The sequence below is a fragment of the Eleutherodactylus coqui genome, chromosome 10 (assembly GCF_035609145.1).
Source record: "Eleutherodactylus coqui strain aEleCoq1 chromosome 10, aEleCoq1.hap1, whole genome shotgun sequence".
NCBI classification, from domain to species: Eukaryota; Metazoa; Chordata; class Amphibia; order Anura; family Eleutherodactylidae; genus Eleutherodactylus; species Eleutherodactylus coqui.
The window spans coordinates 138,357,569-138,385,149 of record NC_089846.1 but is presented as its reverse complement, the minus strand read 5'-3'; the positions used below and the strand labels follow the sequence as shown (position 1 = coordinate 138,385,149).

The window sequence follows — 27,581 nt, the reverse complement described above, 5'->3', positions numbered from 1 at the left end:
CTTCAGACAATCCAATAATTCTCAGTATGATGAGACCAGATTGATCTTTCAGATTTGTGTCTGGAATGTTTCCTGAACTTATCACCCCCTCTTTCCGTCCGTACAGCAGAGATGTCAATACACGGGCATATGAGAGGAGTTGTGTTTATTAGTCAAAGACAATGTGCGATCCAACTCTGTAATTGTAGAATTCAGGTCAGTCTCAGCGGAAAAAAGACAGACGTTCCTTCAGCCATTCTTCTGTGAGGTCACTGGTGGTCCGGATCTCAAACACCTGCACAGGTGACATTGTAGAAGACAGAAGTTGTCAGATACATAGAGATCCTAAAGGGCGTTTACCCCAAGAACTAATAATGTGCTATACGAGGGTGATAGGGACCCCGGGGTTTAAAGGAATATTCTCGTCTCCGTTGTCCCTTTGCATTGGGTTCGTAATATCCAGACAATGCACTCACCCATAAGATACTTATTTCCAAAGATGCCACGTTCTCCAGATATCCTTTCTTCTTCATTCTTGTTGCTTACAGTTCATTATCAGGGAAAGCGGCCACCTCCGCTTTGGAGCAGAGGCTTATGGAGCTTGCACACTTGTTAGTCCATCTTACATCTTCATCTGGTGGCTGGGATCTCAGGAGGGCATGCACACTAACTCCTGGCTCGGCCACCGCTGCCGCTGGGCTCTGCTATTACTTTCTGGCCAATGCAAACACCGAGGACTTTTTTGCACCGCCGGGAACTAGTGAGATCCCAGCCACCAGATGAAGATGACAGACGGAGTAACAAATGCTCAAGAGCTATAAGCTTCTGCCTGATAATGGAGGTGGCCGGCTCCTTGGGTACAAGCTGCAAACAATAAGAGTAAAGAGGCAAGAATATCTAGGAAATGTCCAGGAAATGGGGCACTTTAAGTATCTTATGGGTGAGTGCGTTATTTTGATATTTAGAACACATTGAAACCAAGGAAAACCAAGATGGGAATACTCCTTTAAAGGTCTCGGGCAGCTTACCACCACTATGATATATTTTATAGTCACAGAGGCAGAAAAGAAGTCTAATTTTTTCGTCAAAGCCCTTCACAGTTTAGACGTAAATTAAAATCAATTCCTTTTATTAGATAACTTTAAAAACACAATAGACAGAATCAGGGCACTACAGGAAGCCCTCTGGATTACCAGAGGTATATAAACCTTAGTCTAAGGTCGGCGACTAGTACTACTTTACTGATATTATCGTACCCTTCTTGTGTCCGGAAAGAGCGCTGTATAATATGTATTCATAACGCAATACAGTAGCTGTCGCTATATCAAAGAACTCAGGGAAGGAAGAAATCAAATCTGTTACTTCTGCCTCTCTTCCCATACTTTTTATCTTATAATAGAGATAGATCAATGTCGTTATACTGGATTCAGGTGTCACAGCAACTTAATGGGGTCCCTTTACACTGTGATGCTGAATAAGTACATGGATTGGTTTTATGTCCAATATTATAAGAGGGAAGATCTTCGAATACAAAGAGTCTGCACCCTACATCATGGCAATGCAAACATATGGCTCTTACTCCATATAAGCTTCAGATATATAGGGGCTCATGACCTCTTTGTATCAGAAAGTGTAGTGTCATACAGTTTCATTGGTGTTGGGAGGAACCCAGATTCTTTCCATTGGTTGTTGTTTGGCTGTATGATCCCACATTTACTCAATAGATAGTTTTTACTATTTGTTTTATATTCTCAATTATAGCCTCCATAGGCTCCGATTTTGTTATTTTTTAATCTCGACGCATTTCGCCGCTAGTTTAAGCGGGTCATCAGGAGATTAATTGAGTATTGTTATAGCTTTAGATACAAATTGATGTCTATCCCAGAGTTATTATTTGCTCAGTTTTGGGTTGATGCGTTACTCTGTCAGAGGCAATATAGGCAGTAGAAGCAATTCTTTTCCCTAAAATAGGATTTGTATATTTTAGCGAGAAGACAACCTATTGATGTTTAGGTGGTCTCTCTATATAGAGAAGATCTGAGATCTATATATTTTTCTGGGAGAGCAGTCTATGATAAGCAGACAAACTCTCTATATAATATAGATCTATTACGAGAGGATGTTCCTATTCATATCCGAGATTTGTATATTTAAAGGAGGGAGCAACCTTAAGTGTACAGGAGGTCCCTCTATATAATACGAATCTGGGATATTTATATTTTTTGATATTTTTTATAGCGAGATAGCGGTCTGTGGTAAACAGGCCGCTTCTCTATATAGTTCAGATCTTAATACTTGAAGCAAAGATGTAATCAGCCGCAATATTGTGTAAAGATAATGGTCATAGACCAGAGATTCCTCGAGTCAGATAAGAGCCTGGCTCACGAGGGTTAAAGCGGAGCTGATTGCTATTGCTTTCTTGTAGTGCTATAGCTAGGATGAAGTTTTTTCTGATCTAGAGTGAGAGCGGCAGCGCCTCTGGCCTTGATGGTAGGTCAGGGCTATCTGATTGCTGTGGAGGTTACTTCCCTTATAAAGCAAGCTTTCTCCTCCCCTTAGGGGTGTATCCATCTTTACTGACCAATAGTGTCACCTCAAGGGCGGACCTATATGCGGCTTGTGTAAAATCGAGCTCTTTTAGTGTAGTATAGAGGGTGATAGATTATTGGAGCTGTATATAAAGGAGGAATGTGTTCGTCCTGTTTAGCGATTCCTCCTAAAGATAGCCGATCGTCTGTTATGACACATTCCCGTTTGGGAAACTACTATAATGGGCGTAATACTCCTGAAACTGATGTGATTGGGTGAGAGTGGGGCGCTGGTCACGCTGCGGCGTGCCTACGTCATCAGCGTGATGACGCCGTCACGTTGCGCTACTCCTACTTAGTATAATGTACGGGCGGATCTGAGGGCCGAGCGGGTATGTTGGCACGGCGGCGTGCTTGCGTCGTCAACGTGGTGACGCTGCGACGTCGCGCTTCCCTTATTTGATATCAAGGTGGGCGGGTCCAAGGCCGAGCAGGTATAGCGGCGCGGCAGGTCCTCCGGCATGATGACGTTGTATAACCCGGGGGCATAGATGCTGGAAGAGCATAGCGGCGTGGTGTGATCATCAACGTGATGACGCAACCACGCTGGAGCTCCCGGGTGGTTGCAACCGCGGCGTAATGACGTTTCTGCGCCATGAAGCCGAACGGGCATAGCGGCGTAATGGCATCATCCTCGCGATGACGCTGCTCCATCGCATTAGGCCCATTAGCCTTTGATGCACCAATTAAGGAGGCGGGGATTCTAGGCACGATCTGAATGGTAACAGAGATAAGGGGAGGAGTAAGTTGTTAATAATTCAATATATTTGTTTGTATAGTATTTGGAGACACAAATGACAAATAAAAGTTAACATTTAATTTCATACCAATAAAGATTAAATGTCCACTTTGTTATTTGTTTAATGTGTCAGATTGTTTGTCAGAAGCATATTATATCAGTAGAAGGCCAGACTCATTCTATTATTCTTCAAAGGAGTCTGTTGTATGTGTGATTGTGCATATATTTTTTATGCAGGTAATTGGGTGTTTTCTTCCAATGCTTTATCATCACAGCGGTCTTCCATTAGATTGATTTTCCCTTTTTAAGATGTATCCCTCTTTATAGCATTTGTAGGTCATTTCAGGTCATTATATCTTGTCCTTCAACCAAGTCGGGTTGATCATTCCATCATAGGAAACAATTGAATATAAGTTGTTCGTTAAGCCCCTTTGGTTGTACCGTGTCCATCCTGTAAATCCATCTTGTTTCTTTTTGTAATAGGAAGGTATCAATACCCCCCCCCCCCCTCTTGTGTCTCTTCTTATCAGTTCTATTCCCTGAAATTTTAAGCAGTCCGGATGCCCTCATGGAATTCCCAGACGTGATTCGAGATTGGTGTTTTTTCCTTTCTTCTTACGTTCCCAATATGTCCTAGGATTCTTCTCCTAAATTCTTGTTTCGTTTCCCCGACATATTGTTTGTTGCACACGCAGGTTGCTAAGTATACAATATTTCTGGTAATACAGTTAAAGAAGCTCTTGGTTTTATATGTTTTACCAGTTGTGTTTGATGAAAAAGAGCTACTTTTCTCAACAAAGCAGCAGGCGGCACAATTAGAACACGGGAAGGTACCATTGGGTACACTTCTGGATAGCCAGTTTTCATCTTGTTTCTTTCGGCCAAGATGGCTTCTGATAAGATGGTCCCCAATATTTCTACCCCGTCTATACGTGATCTTTGGACTTTCTGGGATTACTTCTTTGAGATCTTTACCGTGGCATAGTATATCCCAGTATCTTTCCAATATTGTTCTCGTTTCTTGGTGTGCTGTATCATAAGTCCCTACTATTCTCATAGTGTGGGTTCCTCTTTTCTCTTTGGGAATCAGGAGTTGTTCTCTATTCTGTTCACAGGCGTATTTATATGAATCGTCCAGAAGCATTGGTGGGTATTTTCTCTGTTTGAACCGATCATGTAATTTTTTGCTTTCAATTTGAAAGGTAGCCATTTCTGAACAGTTCCTCCTGACACGAAGATATTGCCCTTTAGGTATTCCTCTTTTTAGGGAATATGGGTGGAAACTATCCCATCTCAAGAGATTGTTGGTAGCCGTAGGTTTACGGTAGAAGTTAGAAAGATATGGAGCCATCTTTTTTCAGCTCAATTGTGACGTCTAGGAATTCGATGAGGGAATCGTTTATTGTTGATGTGAATCGTAAATTGAGCTCATTATGATTCAGAGAATCAACAAATTGATTGAATTGTGTCTCATTGCCAGACCAGAGGATAAGAATGTCATCAATATATCGTGCCCAGAACAGTATGTATTGTGACAAATTGTGATTTTCCTCTGAAAAAACGATCTTTTCCTCCCACCAGCCCAGGTACAGGTTGGCATACGATGGGGCACATGGAGTCCCCATCGCAGTGCCCCTGAGCTGGTGGAAGTACTTTGAATCGAAAAGAAAAAAATTATGAGTAAGGATGAATTCAAGCAATGAGAGAACAAATTCAGTATGTTCGGACATATACAGACCTCTCTGTGATAGAAAATGTTGAGCTGCCCTAATTCCACCCTGGTGTGGAATAGAACTATATAGGGCTTCCACATCCAGGGTGGCGATGAGGGTATCAGGATCAACAGTGATGTTTTGTAGTTGTCTCAGTAGATCCATGGTATCTCTCACAAATGATGGCAGGGAAGACACAAAGGGTCTGAGAATCCTATCCACATATTGGCTAGGATTCTGAGTAAGATTGTTGATCCCTGAAATAATTGGTCTTCCCTTCAGGGGATTCAGGCCCTTGTGTACTTTAGGGAGGGAGTAAAACGTTGATGTCCGTGGAGTATCGTTAAGCATGAATGGATATTCAGATTCACTGATTAGTTGATTCTCTTTGGCATGCATGAGCAGGTTTTTGAGCTCCGCCCAGAATTTTTGTGTGGGATCTGACTTTAGTTTAGCATATGTGTCGCTGTCCTCCAGTAATAGATTACACATTTGGATGTATTGCTCAACGTCCATCAATACTACGTTCCCGCCCTTGTCTGAGGGCTTTATGATTATATTGTCCATTTCTTTCAGTTTGTTGAGTGCTTCGAGTTCTTTTGGACATGTTTTGAAACCTGAAGCTTTGTAATTGTAGATTCTTAATATCTCTCAAAACAAGCTGTTCAAACATGTCCAATTCTGGGCAATGAACTGTTGGTGGTAGGGTTTTGTTTGGTAATTTTAGATCCGTAAAGGGACCCTTTCCCATTATTTCAGTCTCCAGAGATTCCAGGGTATTTATAGCCTGTAAATCTCCTGGTTCGAGGCCGAGCTCTTGTGCTTTTATTTTGTCTTTTTGAAGGAAATATTTCCTCCACCTTAATTTTCTGGTAAAGAGGGAGATGTCCTTCGTCCAGAAGAACGGGTCAAAATGGGTCGTCAGGACGAAGGACATCCCCCTCTCCCTCCTTTAAATATACAAATCTCGGATATGAATAGGAACATCCTCTCGTAATAGATCTATATTATATAGAGAGTTTGTCTGCTTATCATAGACTGCTCTCCCAGAAAAATATATAGATCTCAGATCTTCTCTATATAGAGAGACCACCTAAACATCAATAGGCTGTCTTCTCGCTAAAATATACAAATCCTATTTTAGGAAAAAGAATTGCTTCTACTGCCTATATTGCCTCTGACAGAGTAACGCATCAACCCAAAACTGAGCAAATAATAACTCTGGGATAGACATCAATTTGTATCTAAAGCTATAACAATACTCATTAATCTCCTGATGACCCGCTTAAACTAGCGGCGAAACGCGTCGAGGTTAAAAAATAACAAAATCGGAGCCTATGGAGGCTATAATTGAGAATATAAATCAAATAGTAAAAACTATCTATTGAGTAAATGTGGGATCATACAGCCAAACAACAACCAATGGAAAGTTTCTGGGTTCCTCCCAACACCAATGAAACTGTATGACCCTACACGTTCTGATACAAAGAGGTCATGAGCCCCTATATATCTGAACCTTATATGGAGTAAGAGCCATCTGTTTGCATTGCCAAGATGTAGGGTGCAGACTCTTTGTATTCGAAGATCTCCCCTCTTATAATATTGGACATAAAACCAATCCATGTACTTATTCAGCATCACAGTGTAAAGGGACCCCATTAAGTTGCTGTGACACCTGAATCCAGTATAACGACATTGATCTCTATTATAAGATATAAAATATGGGAAGAGGCAGAAGTAACAGATTTGATTTCTTCCTACCTGAGTTCTTTGATATAGCGACAGCTACTGTATTGCGTTATGAATACATATTATACAGCGCTCTTTCCGGACACAAGAAGGGTACGATAATATCAGTAAAGTAGTACTAGTCGCCGACCTTAGACTAAGGTTTATATACCTCTGGTAATCCAGAGGGCTTCCTGTAGTGCCCTGATTCTGTCTATTGTGTTTTTAAAGTTATCTAATAAAAGGAATTGATTTTAATTTATGTCTAAACTGTGAAGCACTATGATATATTTGCTTTGATACACTGTAATTTAGAAAACCCATCATCCTACATCGTATTCTGAGTGGGGTCCCTGTTCACCAAATTCATATTTCTTGCCCAAAGAGCCGAGCGGTTAGAAAGAGTGTCTTTCGTTCTGGAGGACCTGTCCTGTTCCGCCCTACACAGACATCCCATTGATATGAATGGGTACTGTGTCATACTTAATTTCCCCTGGGGTGGCACTGTAGGGAAACAGAACACTTACTACCAGGTTTCTTCATAAATTACAACTGACTGTTGGGGGTTCAAGTATTGGGGGGCACTTTGAGATTTGCCTATTGTCAAGAAAGCCTTCTAACAAGTGGAGATTGCCCAAAAACAGAGAGCCTCTTTAAACCTTATGTATTGCTCTAAATTACCTAGCTGTAGTGCCCCACCCCTCTGGCCATGGGTCCTTGGGCACTGCCCTGGTGCCTGGATGGTCAGTCCACTCATGGTAAGAAAAATAACTATTTAAGCAGGTAAATGCAAGAGACCGTTTTTACCTCCTAAAATACGCTGCACTTCAGGGGTTGTCCTGTTACATGACAGCAATGCTGCTATACAAACACAGCAGGACTCCAGCGCTGCTACCCTGATGATTGTCAGCGGAAGTCACCCGACCGCTGCAGCCATTCTGAACTCCTAGCATCATGGCACCCATCCTGTGACCCCTGATGCCAGGAGAATGGGCGGTGATGCTGCAGCCTCTGATTGACTGCAGCGGTCAGGAGACTTCTGATGATGTCATCTTGCACAACAATCACCAGGAGGATGGAGGGGCAACAGCGCCAGATCCCTGCAGCCGAAGACAGGTAGGTACTGCTCTGTTATTTTATTGCTGCAATGTTAACCCTGTTAACATATGCCACACCAGTTAGCCATACTGCGCCACCCTCAGAAGTCTGGCCCTTGGTGGCCTAGGGGTAAGCATGGTTGCAGCTCTGGGGACCTGGATTCAAATCCAAACAGGGTAACAGCTGCATGAAGTTTTATGTCCCCCCCGGACGTCTGTGGGTTTCCATTTGACGTCCCGGTCCTCCACCTCACATTGTAACATGCTGATATGTCTTCCATCCTATGAGATGGCCCTCAGTATGTGATACCTTGGTGAGCTCAGCAATCTGCACCAGTCTGTTCTTGCTTCCAGCATACATCATTTGCTGCTCCGGCTTACATCCTGTGCATGATACATGTATTAGTAAGTAGCCGGGCCGTTTGTGTATTAATATAAGTATCATATAATTAAGACGTCACACATATTCCTCAGGATGCAATGAAGTCAGAGTAAGAGCGACCAAAGCAGCCACAGAAATGAAAGTGACATGACAGGGACTGCGCATTGCTGAAACGCCAGGGCAATGCTGTGCCTAACAGTTACATACAATGGGGTGTCACCAACATAGGCCGACCACGCAACTGCTACCGGACCCAAGACTCTGTCCCATTGTTGTAGTGCCACAGAGAGGGTACTACATTAGTTTCAGGGGACACAGAGAGGGCACTACATTAGTTTCAGGGGCTACAGAGAGGGCACTACATTAGTTTCAGGGGCTACAGAGAGGGCACTACATTAGTTTCAGGGGCAACAGAGAGGGCACTACATTAGTTTCAGGGGACACAGAGAGGGCACTACATTAGTTTCAGGGGCCACAGAGGGAGCCGTATACAAGTTTCAGAGGCTACAAAGAGGACACTAGTATTTTGTGGGCCACAGAGAGGGCACTACATTAGTTTCAGGGGCCACAGAGAGGGCACTACATTAGTTTCAGGGACTACAGAGGAGGTACTACTCCTGAGAGAAGCCTTGGGGTAGCGGCAGGATGAGGCGTGTGCAGAGACAAGTCATGGCTGGAGGATGTCTTCATGGCAGTCTAGATAAAGACAGAAAATGAAAACAGCCAATGCCAATCAGAGAATACGCCACCTGTGATCACTGGGGGTAACTGCACTGTAATCACTATCATGGTGACTATTATATGGTGACTGCATAACGTAGAGCTATACTAGAGCCAGGCAGTGACAGAGAAAGGATGATTCTCTGCAAACATTTAAAGAGCTCCTGTTATTAATTTGTAGATTTCCTAAACTTTTTGGACCAATCATGTGAGAACAGACAGAAGTGATGTGAGGAGTCTACACTGTGTCCTGCCAAGGACCTGAGGAAGGGGCGTATGAGGCAGAGACTCCATCTTTGGCAGCTACTTATATATGGCTTTAGGAAGACAGTTTCTTCCTTCTGGAGGAGAGCTAATTTGCATACCTTTTCCCAGGAAGCATTGCCAGTAATACTCCTTATGCCGGTTGTATATTTCCCAAAGACAAACCCTTAAGGCCGCCTGTCCACGGGCGTTTTTACCTTGCATGATCCGCTGCGATAATCCGCACGCAACTCACGCATGAAATGCTTTCCATAGGATGCTTATGGAAAACGCAGCCTGCTGTCCACGAGCGGAAATCCATTACGGTTTTCCGCTCATGTAATAAAAATGGTGGCATGCTGTGATTGGCTGCACATCTGTGCGCTGAAGCTCCCATTGAAGTCAATCCTGCGATAAATCGCAATGACTTTTAATGTTCTTCTACGCGGAAATCTGCCTGCAAAATCCGCCCCCCATGTGGACAGGCGGCCTAAGAGCTTACCCCCCCTCGAGGCCTACTCCACCGCTGCGCTTCGGCACGAACTATAATACAGCGTATCGCTTTACTTGGAAAAAGGACTAATATTTTATGGTAAACTTATGTTTTTTAGAACTTGTTGCCACTCTGGTGTCTGCCACTATGGGTCCTGGTGGACCGTGGGCTCTGAGTTGCTCTTGACCACCGCCTGGGCACCCTGTTAGGTAATGTATAAAGACTTGTACATCTGTCCCAAATTAACTAAACTTCCTTCATCTTGGAAATACTAGACCTCTTATAAGGAGTGACCAGCGAGGATGGCAGAGACGGGGCCTGAATCTGTAAAAGGCCCCCCACCCACTATGTGCTATTTCTAATACTGGTATCCTCCTATGTGGCAGAGAAGGCTTTGGACCCTCTCAGACACTAACACCCAGGTGTGACTGCTACCTCTGCAGCCCCTATAGCTACGCCCCATGAAAGGTACCTAATGTCTTTAAGAGGACCCATCAAGTCCTCTGATTACTGATCTGTTTGAATGAGCACTGTGCCCTCTTCATTGCATGCCAGCCACAGCGCCGTACATTTCATAGCTGCAGTGCCTGGTATTGCAGCACAGTCCCGTTCACTAGAATGAGACTGAGCTGTAGAAAGGCCATGTGACCAATGAACATGACGTCACAAGCCAACAGAGAGGTTGCGGCAGGAGCTCTTCAGCTAGCTGAGCGGCGGTGGAGCAGGTAGATCTGAGGACCGGTCACCGATATGTAAGTCCTGCAGAACCCCTTTAGCTTCAGTCTTTCTCCCATGTATCGCTGCAGGAGGTTCGTGCTCCTATTGTGTCTTGTTTGTAGACAAGTTTTAATGATGCAATTATTCTAATTACCCCGTGTGTAATATTGATGATTGTGTGCGGCATAACAGGGAGACTTCAGTGCCGGATAAATCATTAACAATCACTTATAGAAAAGCCGCGCCGTCCGCCAAATCACCGGCAGGAAAACACGAGAGTTTCTCCTGATTGCTATTAAAATGTTATTATTTGTATTACTGCGCTGAAGGTTATTATGGATGAGGATTACTGCAGCGGCATCATCCCGAAACACCGACAGTCAGAGGAAACGCCTGTGCAAGAGCGAGATCTCGTCACGGCCGCGTTCACACGAGATCTCTTCACAGCCGCGTTCACACGAGATCTCTTCACGGCCGCGTTCACACGAGATCTCTTCACGGCCGCGTTCACACGAGATCTCTTCACGGCCGCGTTCACACGAGATCTCTTCACGGCCGCGTTCCCACGAGATCTCTTCACGGCCGCGTTCACACGAGATCTCTTCACGGCCGCGTTCACACGAGATCTCTTCATGGCCGCCTGCGTTCACACGAGATCTCTTCACGGCCGCGTTCACACGAGATCTCTTCACAGCCGCGTTCACACGAGATCTCTTCACGGCCGCATTCACACGAGATCTCTTCACGGCCGCGTTCACACGAGATCTCTTCACGGCCGCGTTCACACGAGATCTCTTCACAGCCGCGTTCACACGAGATCTCTTCACGGCCGCATTCACACGAGATCTCTTCACGGCCGCGTTCACACAAGATCTCTTCACGGCCGCGTTCACACGAGATCTCTTCACGGCCGCATTCACACGAGATCTCTTCACGGCCGCGTTCACACGAGATCTCTTCACGGCCGCGTTCACACGAGATCTCTTCATGGCCGCCTGCGTTCACACGAGATCTCTTCACGGCTGCGTTCACACGAGATCTCTTCATGGCCGCGTTCACACAAGATCTCTTCACGGCCGCGTTCCCACTAGATCTCTTCACGGCCGCGTTCACACGAGATCTCTTCACGGCCGCGTTCACACGAGATCTCTTCACGGCCGCGTTCACACTAGATCTCTTCACGGCCGCGTTCACACGAGATCTCTTCACGGCCGCGTTCACACGAGATCTCTTCACGGCCGCGTTCACACGAGATCTCTTCACGGCCGCGTTCACACGAGATCTCTTCACGGCCGCGTTCACACGAGATCTCTTCACGGCCGCGTTCACACGAGATCTCTTCACGGCCGCGATCACACGAGATCTCTTCACGGCCGCGTTCACACGAGATCTCTTCACGGCCGTGTTCACACGAGATCTCTTCACGGCCGCGTTCACTTGAGATCTCTTCACGGCTGCGTTCACACGAGATCTCTTCACGGCTGCGTTCACACTAGATCTCTTCACGGCCGCATTCACACAAGCGTTTGTACTGTTTTGCGACCACGAAATCATTGATTCCAATGCATTCATTCATATGGGGGATTTTTGGGCGCAATTTTTCACGCTGTGTCAAAAGATAGGTCTTGACCTATCTTTTGACGAAAAACGCTGGAGGCTCCCATAAACTCCTATGGGAACTGAAAAAAAGGGAGGTGGAGAGAGTTTAGCTGCATCTGGCGCTCAAGAAAGAAGACAGCCGGCTCTATTTAAGTATTAAAAGTCATTACGAGGATTTCTGCCGACGTGACTGCGGCCGTGATGCGGCTGGCGTAAAACCACATCGCCCGTGTGAATGAGGCCCAAGTCTGAGAGATAATGTTCAGTCTAAGGCTTCTTTCCCACGAGCGCATATCGGCCATGCTGCTAAACTCCCTCCCACTTACGGCTCAAAACATAGTTCCAGAACTATGTTTTGGGTCCGACGTAAAAACGCCCTGCGCTATATTGGCTTGGCCGGGCGTTTTTACGTCGCACAAATATGTCCATGTGATCTGATGCATTGGAAATTAATGCATCAGATCACAGCGCATATCAGCCGGCCAATAGGCGCTCATGTGAAAGAAGCCTAAAAGGGATATTCTGGGACTTTTACTGTTTATCCTCAGGATAAGTCTTCACTAGTTGATTGGCGGAGGTCAATGCAGTGGGCCTTACATTCCAGCTATGACCACTGACAGCGAGCCAGATGATCAGCGGGGATCCTGAGCGGCAGACCCCCACCAATCAACTATTGATGACCTATCCTAAGGATAGGTCATCGGTAGTAAAAATCCCGGAATACCCCTTTAAAGGTGATGTACAACTTAATAGAGCATCTAATGCACCTAAATTGTGTTACAGCTCCTTTGGAGAGCCTTGTGTCTCCATGGCTAGAGACTATAAACCCTTTGTAGTCTGATCCTTCCATCTTTCCCCTACTTCTTGTAACCTACTGAATGTATGTAAGTAGATAGGAGTATTACTGCAAGACAGACTACACAGGGTTTGTTTGTTGTCTGTTACCATGGATACGCATAGGTCTGCATAGGAGCTGTGGACATAAAAAGTCAGGAAATTTTTAAAGTGGTTGTCTGGGAATTTAAAGGGGTTGTCATATCTCAGCACTTCCTAACTGAGATGAGAAACCCACAGGTGGTTTCCTGACCACCTCACCAGGTATTACAGAAACAGCTGAGTGTGGCAGCCTTAGGGCTCCCACCCACTGGCGTTTTTTTCTCCACTGCACTGCGAGAGTAAAGGAAAAGTCTCACAGCTCAGTGCGAGAAAAAATACGGCATCACGCCGGGATATTGCCAGTGTTGTCAATGGGGCCAGCGGCAGCAGCGCTGGCCCCATTGAAAAGAAATGGAGAATGCTGCGGACTTCTGCCACAGCTGTAACAGCTGTGGCAGGAGTTTCCTTCATCCCCGCGGGGACCGTGGGGATGAAGGAATCCTCTGCCACAGCTGTCACAACTGTGGCAGAAGTTCGCGGCATACTATCCCATCGCTTTCAATGGGATCGGTACTGCTGCCAATCCCATTGAAAGCACTGCTTTCTGGCAAGCCTTGCAGTATGATTATCGGGGAAGGGCTTGAAATATAAGCCCTTCCCCAATAATCATCAATAAGTGGTAAAAAAATGTTTTAAAAAATTACTCACCTCTCTGCCGCTCACACGCGTCCTCCGGCTGGCTCCCCGACACTGCTATCCAGTTATAGCTAAGATAGTGCTATTCATGAATGAATAGCTAAATAGCTAAACACCATCTGTAATTGGCTGAGCACTCAGCCAATTGCTAAGCACTAGCTGCTATTGGCTGAGCCCTCAGCCAATCAGCACAGCCCTTTCAGGAGGCGGGGATTTTTAAAGTTGAAAGTGCTGGACAGCAGTGCCGGAGAGCCAGCCGGAGGACGCATCTGAGCGGCGGAGAGGTGAGTAATTTTATTTTTATTTTTTTACCACTTATTGATGATTATCGGGGAAGGGCTTATATTTCAAGCCCTTCCCCGATAATCATACTGCGGGGCTTGCCAGAAAGCACTCCTTTCAATGGGATAGCATGCCGCGGACTTCTGCCACAGCTGTGGCAGAAGTCCGTGCTATTCTCCCTATGTTTTCAATGGGGCTAGCGCTGCTGCCGCTGGCCCCATTGAAAACACTGGCGATATGCCGGTTGTATGCGCTCGGCTATTTCCATAATCCCTGGCAAGGTGGTCGGGAATCCAGTCCCAGATTGTTCATCTCAGCCAGGAAGTGACTATGAGCAAAAAAATGAGATAAACTAATCCTGCTCCCCCGCTATATCTGCTGCTGCTCCCTGCGACTCCTGCAGGAATGATGTCACATACATAACCTTATTGTTCCCATACACATGCCTGCTTGGCAGCTCCTCTCCAGCCTGGTTCAGGGGGCTGTACAATGGGCACTTTATGGGCCTGCTTGTTTAACCTTTCATGGGCATTTTGACTCATGACAGTGGCCTTTAAATGGGAATTCAACTTATACTCCTCATCCTACATGTCACATAGACATCTCAGAAAACAAAATTAGTGAAGCCCACCAGCTAGGACCCTGAAAATTCCCAGTCTTTGTAACATATTAGGGCGCCCACCCACTAGCGATTTTTTTCCTTTGCGTTTTGCGTTTTTTCTCAAGAGCAATTAGTTTTGAATGTGTTCCTGTCCACTGGCGTTTTTTTTTTCGGTCCGTTGCAATTTTTAACATAGGAACTGTCAGTTGCATATGTGTCCTTATTTATCTCTTAATGCACCCATGAATGTCAATGGAAATTAACGGAAAAGGCGCGAAAAACGCCGCGGAAAACGCACGGAAAACGCTGCGTTTTTCACGCACGAAAATCGCAAACGCCAGTGGGTGGGCGCCCTTAGGGGTGCAGTTTTCAATTGCAACACTGTTGCAAAGTGTGAATCAGACACAGGACCACCTGATCATTCTCAACCAATCAGCAGAGCTGGCAGAGGTCATGTGATACTTGCTGTAACTCCTAAGAACCAGGAAGTGACTTCATCCTTCCTGCTTGGCACTCTGGGGGGCATATTTGGTATTTCAGCAGCACTTCAGTAGCGGTGAGCGATTCCAGCGACCTGATTGGTTGTTGGTGACACCCCGCCCCCTTTGGAGATGTGCACGAGTGCTACTTCACGAGACCAGCGGCGGGGTTAGGGTTTAGGATTTAGGTTTAGGGTTTAGGTTTAGGTTTAGGGTTGGGTTTAGGGTTAGGGATAGGGTTAGGTTTAGGGTTAGGGTTTAGGGTTAGGGTTTAGGCTTGGGCTTAGTTGCCGACCCTCCTACGGCCGTGCTGCTTATTTAATGGGCCGGCCACTCATGCACATCTCCAAAGGGGGGGGGGGGTCCCCAACAACCAATCATGTCGCTGGATTCACCGCTACTGAAGTGTGGCTGAAATCCCAAATATGCCTCTGGGGGCCATTTAGAGTTTAGAAAGTATAACTGTACCCATCAGTATACCCTACTAGAATATCACACCTTATATAAATAAGTCTGCCATTGTAACCGAGCAGTGCCACGAGGAGCGCCCCTTTAAGTGTAGACCCCATTGCCCTGTTCCTGTAGAGCAAGCGCCTTGTACTCTAGCTTTTCCAATGGAAGTAAGTTTAATGCTGAACTTTTCCAAACCGTGCCGCATCTCACGTAGCGGCTGACACCAGCACTGAGTTATTACAGATGGGCACCGGATCAATTACAACAGCTCCCATAAATGTGTCACACTTTGCACTTTGAAGAACATCTAATGGCAGCTCTGACAATATTTGTGCTCTCAGAGAATATTGCATGAATTTATACCCATAATCCCTTTCACCAATTACCGTCAATATTAACTCTCGCCTTCCCTGTATATGTTCCGCACACTTCCATAGTGTCCCTCCCATAGAATGCATTTCCACTGTAACATCCGCAGCATTATGTTTCTGCTCACTTACCTACTGGGCTGGAGAATATCATACACAGCGGGTAGGAGATACGGCCGTCGTCATGGCTGTACCTATAGCTGTACACCAGGAATGTGGCCTTATGTTAAGATAAAACTATGTACTCGTTGGGTCAAACTTGTATACGATAAGTAGAATATTCAAAGTGGTTGACAATGGTGCCATAGTAGATCCTTAAACTGAATGGCCACTTGATTAGAGACCCCCATCTAGTAGCTCGTTGGACTCCTTTGGCCTCCATCACAATTCATCATGGCGTACATTCCACTAGATGTTAAAATCGTTCTGCTGGAATATCGGCCCCTGCGGACAGGAAGCTTCTTGTAGTTGCCGCAGATTACATGGAGGTGCTGATAAGAAAACCCCACAAGGTTGGCAGGGCATGAAATCCCAGCCCCGGCTATTCTAGCACCGATGACCAGGCTTTGTTGGAAGTTGTTCAGATCACTTAAGCTTCCCATTCTAATGTGGATTCCCACTGAATCTGGTCCGTGGAAATCTTGTCACTCCGGGGTCACGGGTCTAATCTCTACACAGCGGACCTCCAATCATAAAAAAAGGCTTGTGTCTCTAATAAAGTGGCCACTCAGTGTATATTGTTATATGTCTCCTTTTCTGTTATAACATGACTTATATGATGATGCGTCGTAACTATTTTGTGATACAAAATATATTATGTTAGTAAACAAGGGTGATATATGGGCCCAGGACTACAGACACCACTTAGAAAAAGCTTTTTTTCATTTGCAAGACAATATTATTATATAACAAAAACGTATCGATGACCTATCCTCGGGATACGTTATCCTGTGGGGATCGGCTCTCGATGCAGTTAGGAGCTGCGCCTGCAGTACCAAACCAGACCACTGCAGTACGGACAGTGCTATCTGCTTCCAGTGTTGTCTGTACTGACATCTGGCCCGGGGATCAGCTGACTGGTGGGGATCCCTAGCGGTGGACCCCCACCTCTGAGGAAAGGTCATCGATAGTAAAAGTCCCCCTTTAAATTGTAAGGATATCGAGGCTGACGCTCCGGAAGCTCGTTCTGTAGATCATCAGGGGAAATATCCTGAAACACAAAGAAACTCTCTTTATTCCTGGTTTATTTCAGTAAGAAGTATTGTCTTAGGGCGGCTGCAACATATTTGCGCAGTGAATGAGTGTTTTTTGCACCCGCGCAAGTAATGAGCGTATTTGCACAGACACCGCTCGTTCAGATGGACAGGGAAGCACAGTGTTGTGCACCCATATTGACCCCTGTGGGGACTTTTGGCGCACAAAAGCGCCCAAAAACAGAGCGTGTCACGAAATGTGTGCGCAAAAAAACCCCGTTACAATGAACCGACTGAAATCAATGGGTTCTATTTGCGGCGTATTGTGTGCACAAAAAATGCCCGCGCAAATACGCCCATGTGTGGCGCCCTTAGGGTCCACTGAATTCAGTCTTAAGGGCGCCCACCCACTGGCGTTTTTTTTACCTGCGTTTGCGTTTTGCGTTTTTCCTGCACAGGCATAGAGATAACATGTGTTCCTGTCCACTGGCGTTTTGCGTTGCGTTGCGTTTTTAACATAGGAACTGTCAGTTGCATATGTGTCCTTATTTTTCTCCTAATGCACCCATGAAAGTCAATGGAAAAGCCGCGAAAATGCCGCGAAAACGCCGCGAAAACGCGGCAAAAAACGCAGCGAAAAACGCGGGGAAAACGCTGCGTTTTTCACGCACGAAAATCGCAAACGCCAGTGGGTGGGCGCCCTAAGGGTCATTCAGACAGCACATGGACCCATTACAGCCTACCGGGCGATTCATGCATATGCCTGTCTGAATGGGCCCTTACAATTAGGTGGCGTGCCTTTACAGGGAATGAACCTCCACACATGGGATGTCGGGCGTGCCGAGGGTTACGGTTTTGTATCAGCAAGAGAGACACAAGTTGGAGATCTCTGATCTAAAGAAGACATTTTTGGATGACCTACCTCGAACTCCTCCTCCAAGACCACCAGCTGCTTCTCCTTGTCAATTTTCACTAAGAAAGAGACAAGAATGATGAGTTGTGGTTCTCCTGCCAACCGCGAGGAGCGTCCTATGTCTTCCTACAGCCGATCACTCACTCAGGATGGCGGCATTATTGGTCTCCTTCCTGAAGCGGAACTTCCTCAGCTTCTCCCTGAGATCAGGATCCACGTCACAGACCACCAGAGAGTCTGACTGTGATAGAGGAAGGTCAGTGGCGGCCGGCTGAGACATGTGCTAATACCTTAGGCTCAAAAGGAACTTAAAATTGGCAAGAATGAATAGTCAGTCTAAAACATGGACTTTTATTGGTTCGTTTCTAACCATTCCTTGCAGCGACGAAAGCCAGGACCCCAGCACTGCGAGGACACAGCTCTAACCACTGAGCCACCATGCTACTAGATTAGGCAGTGTGTCAGACAGAAAGCCACAGCAGCCCAGAGGCGGATAAACTTTGGGGAGAGAGCAGCAGAGATCCGGGCGAGACTCAGACTGCCCCTTTAATAAAACCTTGGTCCAGTCGGGGTATAAAGAGCAATCTGTCAGCCAGATGTCATTTATCTCATTGGGATTTGTGCTGGAGTCTTACTGCCAGGAGCGGGCTGCTGCATATGACGGGTGCTGCTGCATATGACGGTGCTGCTGCATATGACGGGTGCTGCTGCATATGACGGGTGCTGCTGCATGAAGGGTTACTGCTGCGGATGATGATGACTTCTGTGAGGTTTTGTTCACAATGTCACATATCTGTAACGGATGCTGCTAAAATAGCATCAGAAGCTGCAGAAGAACCGATCTGTCATGGAGGGATTCGCTCCAACATGCTCATCCGTACACTTACTGTTCTCCGAGGGATACAGCGGCTGCTACAAGAGCTCAACTAGATTATAATATGAAGTTAGACCGGAGTTTATAAGATTATTTCCCCTAAAATATAATGTAACAGCAAAGTTCTTAAAGTTTTTAAACTTTCCCTTCCTCCAGAGATGCTTCCTGTGTGTCCTTGCTTAAAGAGGTTGCCCAACTGTAAACTCAGGATAGCCCATCAAGAGCAGATTGGTGGCAATCCGGCACTTAAGCCCCCTGCCAGTCAGATGGTCTCCAGGCCGCTGCACTCAGGCCCAGCTTGGCTCTGAGCAGCGGACCCCTGAGGATAGTCGGTACAGAAAGAGAAGATGGGTGGAGCAAACCTGTGAATGTTAGGAGGCGTCCTGTAAGAAGTATATATTGTATCAGTTAAATTAAAAGCTGTGCACATAATGGCCTGCAGGGGGCAGTAACCAGGCCTTCTGTGTACTGAAGGTGTGCTAATCAGCAGGGACGGCTGTGTGGGTGTCGGGAGGAGTTAAAATCACCAGACACATTCAATTCCTTGCTGCAAGTCAGAGCTGCTGCTGCTGAGAGGGCAGAGCTCAATGCCAGAGCGCTGCCGCTAGGGCAGAGCTCAATGCCAGAGCAATGCTGCTGAGAGGGCAGAGCTCAATGCCAGAGCAGTGCTGCTGCTGGAAGCCAGAGCTAGGCAAGGCTCTGAGAGGGAGCTGGAGCTACTCCCCTAGAGGACGGCTGTGGTACCTGTAGTAGTTAGTGAGGAACTACTGTTGAGTTAGTGCCTTGATGGGCAAGTGTGTATTATTTTTATAGCACCAGGTGTATGTGCTGCCCGTGGCTGATGTGTTTGCACTAAAAAGTCAAACAAATAAAGTTATTTGGATTTTTACATGGACTGAGCGTGCCGCTGTGTCCTCACCCACCCCAACCTCCCCCCCCCCCCCATCATGCAGACATTGCCACACAGTATACATCATATGGTGGGCATGATGGGGATGAAGTGAAGAAAAAAAAAGATCAAAAGCAGGAAAAATTACCCTAACTTCTCATTGGTTGAAAATCTAGAAAACCCGATGCATTGCGAGGCATAAGCCTCTTCCTCTGTAAATGTTGGGGGTTACACTGCTGTGAACAATAGTCAAATGATATATGTCATACCGATAGGCCTCATGCAGACGGCCGGGTCAGATCCAGCTGCGAGAAGTCTCGCAGCAGAAATGCAAGCCGTGACCCCTGAGGCACACCTCCTCCGGTGTCTCCTCCACTCTGCTATGTGCTGCCTGCACATGCGCAGAGCAGAGCCGGTGCGTCAGAGGTGACGTTTCTGTGCGTGCCTCTGCGAGGACATGCCGCGATTTGTTTACAGGCGGAGCCTTTGTCATGGGGCAGGCGGAGCCTTTGTCAGAGGGCAGGCGGAGCCTTTGTCATGGGGCAGGCGGAGCCTTTGTCGTGGGGCAGGCGGAGCCTTTGTCGTGGGGCAGGCGGAGCCTTTGTCGTGGGGCAGGCGGAGCCTTTGTCATGGGGCAGGCGGAGCCTTTGTCAGAGGGCAGGCGGAGCCTTTGTCGTGGGGCAGGCGGAGCCTTTGTCGTGAGGCAGGCGGAGCCCTTGTCGTGGGGGCAGGCGGAGCCTTTGTCGTGGGGGCAGGCGGAGGCTTTGTCGTGGGGCAGGCGGAGCCTTTGTTGTGGGGCAGGTGGAGCGAGCCTTTGTCGGAGGGCAGGCGGAGCCTTTGTTGTGGGGCAGGCGGAGCGAGCCTTTGTCGTGGGGGCAGGCGGAGCCTTTGTCGTGGGGGCAGGCGGAGCCTTTGTCGTGGGGCAGGCGGAGACTTTGTCGGAGGGCAGGCGGAGCCTTTGTCGTGGGGCAGGCGGAGCCTTTGTCGTGGGGCAGGCGGAGCCTTTGTCGTGGGGCAGGCGGAGCATTTGTCTTGGGGCAGGCGGAGCCTTTGTCGTGGGGCAGGCGGAGCCTTTGTCGTGGGGGCAGGCGGAGCCTTTGTCGTGGGGCAGGCGGAGCCTTTGTCGTGGGGCAGGCGGAGCCTTTGTCGTGGGGCAGGCGGAGCCTTTGTCGTGGGGCAGGCGGAGCCTTTGTGGTGGGGCAGGCGGAGCCTTTGTCGTGGGGCAGGCGGAGCCTTTGTCGTGGGGCAGGCGGAGCATTTGTCGTGGGGCAGGCGGAGCCTTTGTCGTGGGGCAGGCGGAGCCTTTGTCGGAGGGCAGGCGGAGCCTTTGTCGTGGGGCAGGCGGAGCCTTTGTCGTGGGGCAGGCTGAGCTGTGGAGCTGCCCTCTCTCTTCTTCACTTTATCCTGATGATTGGGCCATCAATAGTTTACAATGGACAACCCCTTTAAGGCTCTCTCCAGTCTGGCTTGTCGGGCTGTAAGCAGACACGAGGCATCTAACTTTTATATGCTTACCTTTTTAAATTCTATGCCAGTCCCACTTAAGGGCCTTTTACACAGCGCCATTATTGGGCACTAATATTTACCCAAGCGTTCCTCTGCCCAATCATCAGGCTGCGTCAATGTGACAACAATCAGCTGATGAAGCAGCAAACACTAGTTTGTCGGCTGATTGTCTTGTTTGTAGTATTATTATCTCCCTGTGTGCAGAAGGAAAGCGCTGGCAACAACGACTATGTTTGGGATCCACAACTCGTCTTACCAATAGTCCTTCTCCAATACAGTAGGGGTAGTCCTATTACTGAATGGAGCCTCAAAGAAGATCTAATTATTAATTGGGGGTCATAGCAGGGGTCCTATTATTTTAGGGGCACAGTGGGGGGGGGGCAGGTCTTGTTGCTAGATGGGCCATAGCTGGGTCCTTTAAGTAATTGGGGCTACAGAAGGGGTTCTGTTATTAACTGTGGCCACAGCAAGGGTCCTATAAATAATTCGAGTCACATCGGAAGTCCTATAGCTAATTGGGGCCACGGAGAACTCCTATTACTTAGTGGGACCATAGCAGAGGCACAAACTGGGATCACAGCAGCAAATTGTGGCTATAAGGGGCACTGAGAAGTTCATTAAGGTTGCGGAAGCAGGATGGGCAGAGTGTGCAGAAGCGAGGCATGGCAGTCAGGTTGTATCGTTCCACAACAAAAACTCAGAGGATCGCAGGGCTGCAGAAAGCAGGAACATAGCAGCATCCCCACACCAGAACAGCTGAGTGAATAAATACGGTACCAGAACCAGGCGTATAACATACATACAGTAGTAGAACTAAGTGATTGTGTTGTGGGGGCACCGGTGGGCTGATAGTGGTGCTTTGAATAACCAAAGGAGACAGAGCCAAGAGGAGGGTTCATGTAGTTCCACAAGACGCTGCTGCTTGGAGGAAGAAGATGACTTGACCAGGTGGACCTATGGAGGGGGGCGGCGATCGCCCCCAGACGACATCAACCTGGTGCCCACCTACTAACTGGTGGCTGGCACCTTGTGCGATAGCTAAGGACAACCATACTCACCAGCATGGTTGAATTATGGAAGCTGGACATCTGAAATGCCATTAATGCCCAAACAGAACAAAAGATCATCTGAAATAGAATCCATCCTACTTATATCCTGAGGAGGAACCATCAGATGACCGGCAGATATGTATGGCCAGCTTCACAATAACTTGGGCCATACGAGGTGAAAATGCAATGCAGCAGCCTACCTGCTCTTATAGTATGACTCCTCTAGGTGGCAGTATTGCTCAGTCCTAACAATCACTGCAGGAAAAAAGCAGACAGGCGGAAATGAGCAAGGAAAGCGAGCGAGCCATTAAACGTCACGTATTCGCCTCATGCTGTATTAATGCGCTATGACTATGCACTACATAGTCAACTACCCATAATGCACCACTGTGACTATAATACATCGGAGGCACTAAAGCAATACATAATGATGCCAGGTGGCATGGCCAGTAAGCAGTCCCATCAGGGCCATACATCATGTCCGGTCTACACATAGGCCCGGTGCGCGGCCCCCGAGAGTCACCAATTAGTGATGAGTGCTGATAAGGCTGGTGTCACATCTGCGCTGGATCCTTGGAAGGTTCTGCCACCGATCCCGCTCAAAATGCCGGAAGACAAAGCGCTGCGTGCTGAGCGGAAACCAAACGGACTTCATTCCAGTCAGCGGAGTCCGTTCGGCGCTGTTCGCTGCGTCATAAGACAGATCCATTCGGCCAGAGGATTCCCCTTTCCTGCTCCGTTCGGCCCAGCAGCAACAAACCACAGAGTCAGTCCACGGACTAATCACATCTGATCTAATCTGCTTTATGGACCAGACTCGCCCATTCCGGTCTATGGGGATAGAACAAAAATGGACAGATGTCGTCCATGTGCTAGCTGGGGTTTTTAACCCTTTAATTCCACAGGATGTAAGTTTACGTCCTGGCAGGGTGGTAGTACGCAATAGGACATAGACCCAGAAGTGAGCCCATGACATCCCGCAGCGAGAGTCAGCTATGACTGACAGCGGGCCTCCTGCTAAAACATTGGGGAGCGGTGAGAGTACCGATGTAGATTGTGGCATGGAAATGGTTCACAGAAGTAGCGCGCTCCCTCTATGAGGTCATCGGCCCTCCGCTATGTAATCGCAGAGTGCCGATGGGTTGCCATGGCAACCGGGCGCCAGACACTGTGTGATCGCTATTGTGAGCGATAATGAATTGCAGTACAGAAGTATTATCATAGTGATCAAAGCTTTTCTGGTTCAAGTCCCTACAAGGATGTAAAAAATGTAAAAAGTACCGCCATATTTAGTATCATCATACGTGTAAGGCCCCGTACAATAAATAAACGCAATAACTATCCTACACAGCAAAAAACGGACAAAACACCAAACACTAAAGAACAGAAGCGAGATGCTTATTGTGTTCATTTCGCCTGCCAAAAAAATGCAATAAAAGTGATTTTTTTAAAAATCCGTACGTACCCCAAAATGGTACCAATAAAAACTACAGCGCGTCACGCAAAAAACACGGGAAAATAACAAAGTATTGGGACTTTGAATGCAACAATGTAAAAAAAGGTGTTTTATTGTGCAAAAGTAAAAAAACTAAATAATCATTAGTGGTATTGTGGTAATTGTAGCCGTCTGCAGAGAACAAGTATGATGTCATTTATGCTCCATAATTAGTGGTGTAAGATAAGAAAACACAGAGGTCATCAGTAGATGATGGACGGGGGTGCGCTGCTCAGGACCTCCGCCCATCAGCTGCTCGTCTGGGGGCCAGCCTCACTCCCCATGAAGTCAATGGGAGAGCCGTGCTGCTGCTGCACTTCCTGCTTCCGTTATGGCACGTCCTGTCCTGGGCAGGAAGTGCAGCGTGGCGCTCGCAGTGGGAGTGAAGCCGGTGCCCGCACTTCCTCCCCTGTCCGCTGATAACAGCGTCTGGCCCACTGTAGCATACAGACAGCAGCTGAGCGGCGGACCCCAATCCATCAAGTACTGATGACCGATCCTACATGGATTATGTGATGGACCTGCTGAGAATATGAACCCTTGTATTTCAAAGGTTGAAATCCACAGCCTGAATAGCCGGAGCGGCGACCGCGGATCTGATGAGGAAATGGTCTACGTGAAGGAGATGTTTGAAATCTCCACATGGCTTGTAATGTAAATGATAAAAGTCGGTCGTGAGACGAAGGAGTTCACATTACAGTTTGCACATCTGCAGTCCAATGACTCTGCATGCCATAATATAGGTGTAGAACAATCCCAGGACTAGGGCCCCCGAACTACACTACAGCCATGTGAGGCTCGAAACGCGTAAGCTCATTCAGTATGCCAGCCTGACGCTGCCAGAACATCCTGTAAACCCGTTTTCAGCTTGCAGTCCACCAAGTCATCCATGCGCCCTCACTGTATTATCCGGACCCAACGCACAGGGGGGACGTCTCCATGGGGGGGGCTGCCTGTATACATATGTATATCCTCCTCCTGGCCGAGCAGCAGGTTACATCACCCCGGGGTGTGCAATCTGTAACCACACGGCTGCCGTTACATCATGTAGCAATTACCAACTCCAGAAAGTGATATTCTTAGCCCGGAAGCAGCTGGGGTTTCCTCTGGTGCTTTTGCTCATGATTTGATCCTGTCTATGATCGCAGAGTCTAACATGGATTATGGAATTAATTAGCAAAGCAGGATGGCCGATATTAAAGGGTCACTCCGGGGATTTTTAAAAATTCATCAAAGGGGCTTCCCACTGAAACACTATTAATGACCTTCATCAGGGTGGATCATCAATAGTTGATCGGCTGGGGTCCGCCACTCGTGACCCCGACCCATCAGCTGTGCGGGCGCATGCCGTCAGCACTGCAATAACAGAGGTCAAAGCGGAGCAGCGGAAGCTTCCACACCAACCTCCCATGTAGTGATTGGTCAGGATCCCGAGCAACGGACCCGGACGATCAACTATTGATGACCTCAATAGGTCATCAATAGTATTTAAATGGAAACCCCCTTTATTTCTGTAGCTACCCCCTAGTATACATATACGTGGGCCAGTGTTACTTTGGTTAGTTGTTTCTCTTTATCTATACCTCCCAGACTCAGATGGTCATGTGATCTCAGTTCTGACCAGCTCAGATCTACTTGGGGTTATGTATTCATTTTCTAGTCAAATTTAGTCTCTGTGATGCTATTACTTGGAACCTATTGTAGAAAATGCCTAGAGGAGGGTGCAGGCACACCTGTCACAGTTACTGATGATAAGCACAGAACTCCTGTCACACAGGTATAATAGAGGAGATCACAGCTCATCCTCCTGACTGTATACTTATGGGCTGTAGCTTATTTAGAAGACTATAGAAGCTAATGATAGTTAAACTGCCCCCCCCCCCCCATCATCCCCAGCAGGCAAAAATGGTATAGCCTCAGCTAATGCTGTGCTGATGCTATACCATTTTTGCCTACTGTGAAGAGTCTGGGCTCCTTCTCTAATGGCCAGGAGTGGAGAAACCTAAATTCATGACCATTTAAACCCTTCCAAACCACGATTAATGTTTCCTCTGGCAAAGTCTGATGGGCTGACGTCATATGCACAGTTCACTGCAATACAAAAGTAATGCGGTGTACTGTGCTTATGATTGGACAATTGCATCTTTAGGTTCCCTTGAGAGTCAAAAAACGTCAATAAAGCTAGGATAGTTGAAAAAAATTGTAAAAAAAAAAATTTCCCACAAAACAAACTTCAAATAAAAAAAAAACACCAAGAAACTATTTTTAGAATCCAGGTAATAAGTATCTCTGCACACGTGAGCAGCAGAACAATGGAAACATTCAGTTATTTATAGCACACAATGCACAGTGTAACAATAGGCTTTAAAAACTGTCAGAATCGCTATATTTCGGCCGTCCACCGAGAAAAAAACGTAATAAAAGCGCTCAAAAAGCTGCATATACTCTAGTTATAAAAACACTGAGGCTGGGCTCACACACGCCCGAATCTGGTGGAAATCTTGCGGTTTGGCCGCAGTAAAGACCCGCAAGATTTCCGCTGGGAAAAGCGCTGCTTCAAATCCCGCGGCACATAGCCACAGGTTTTGAAGTGGCCCGGCCGCACTCTTTTCCGCTGAGGCCGGCACTCCCATAGAGGAGAGCGTGGCCGCAGCGGAAGAAGAAAAAAATTAACATGCCGCAGTGCCGGCTTTGCTGTGGCAGATTCGCCGTCCCGTGTGGACAAGATTTCGGAGAAATCTCGTCCACATAGCTGGCTCATCCCGGGATTAGCGGCTGAAGGCAGATTTGCCACGGTGAAATTCCGGACAGAATTTCTGCGGCAAATCCGCCCCGTGTGAACCCGGCCTTAGGGGTTTTTTGGATGCTTTTTTTTTACTGCTGTTCAGAAACGCACCAAAAATGTACTAAAAGCACCAAGTGTAAAAACAGCGTGATCCAGAGCAGTGATCAGTCTTAGGGCTTCGTAAGACGAATGTATGCGCAAATACGTTCGCTGCAACAGTATCTGCGCATGAACAAGGGTTGTACTCCGGGTCACACCCCTCCCCTAGTATGGCAGCCTTCTTGCAGAATGATAGCGCAAGTCCAATATTTTCTCACGCATGAGAGCTAATCCATTGAAATGGGTTGGCTTCGCCACGTGGCGCGGGCGTGAGCTTTCCACGGGCAAAAACGTGCGCAAAAACACATTGGTCTGTTTCAGCCCTTATACATATCAGATGGGGATCCTTCATAGCGCCGCTCAGTGTCATACATGGAAGGATCTCTTCTGGATCCTCCACACATCTCAGTTAGGGCCCTTTTACACGGCCGGACTTCTTCCGTATTCCACGCTTTTATCCGCCGCTGTTATTTCTGTCTCATTGTGGATTCTGATGTGGAATCGCCGGCAGAACGAAACTATTTTCATTCCACATCAAAATCTACGCAGCGCCCTGCAGTGCGGCACTGAATGTACCTCGGCTCGGGGTGCGGAGTAATTCTGCCCGTCTAAAAAAGGGCCCTTAAAGACCCTTCATGCAGCCGGCGGACTATATTAGACAATTGCTTAAAGAACAATTCCCTTAGCGGTATTACTGAAAAGCACTGCAACCGTTTCACTGAGTGCCCCTTTAACAGCCGGTGACTGGCATCCAGCGGACAGGCTACCAGCAGGGAGGACACAGGGGGCGCCGCAGATAGCAGCATTTCCTGCAGTAATAATACTATTAAGTGTACGGTGCCCCTGGGGGGCTGCGATAGGAGAGGTACCACAGACCGCCAGGACACACCATGGCATCTTACCATCCTGCTGGGCGTCTCCTCTGTGACAAGGCTTCTGCCTGCTGATGTTGTACCCCTGACCTGGATGACAGCAGGATGTGGAGGGCAGGAGGAGGGAAGGAGGGTTGCACAGCGCAGCACTGTC

At 47.4% G+C, this 27,581-nt stretch overlaps 1 protein-coding gene across 1 annotated transcript; it reads right to left on the bottom strand.

Moving 5' to 3' along the window:
- Positions 1 to 130: 130 nt before the first annotated feature.
- Positions 131 to 27,581, bottom strand: GMFG (glia maturation factor gamma). The gene is made up of 7 exons (XM_066581918.1): positions 27,458 to 27,581; positions 18,003 to 18,099; positions 17,868 to 17,917; positions 16,913 to 16,962; positions 15,885 to 15,967; positions 8,154 to 8,227; positions 131 to 274 (listed from the first exon to the last, which is right to left on the bottom strand). The coding sequence occupies exons 1-7, from the start codon at positions 27,458 to 27,460 to the stop codon at positions 203 to 205; spliced, it is 429 nt and encodes a 142-aa protein (XP_066438015.1). The 5' UTR covers positions 27,461 to 27,581; the 3' UTR covers positions 131 to 202.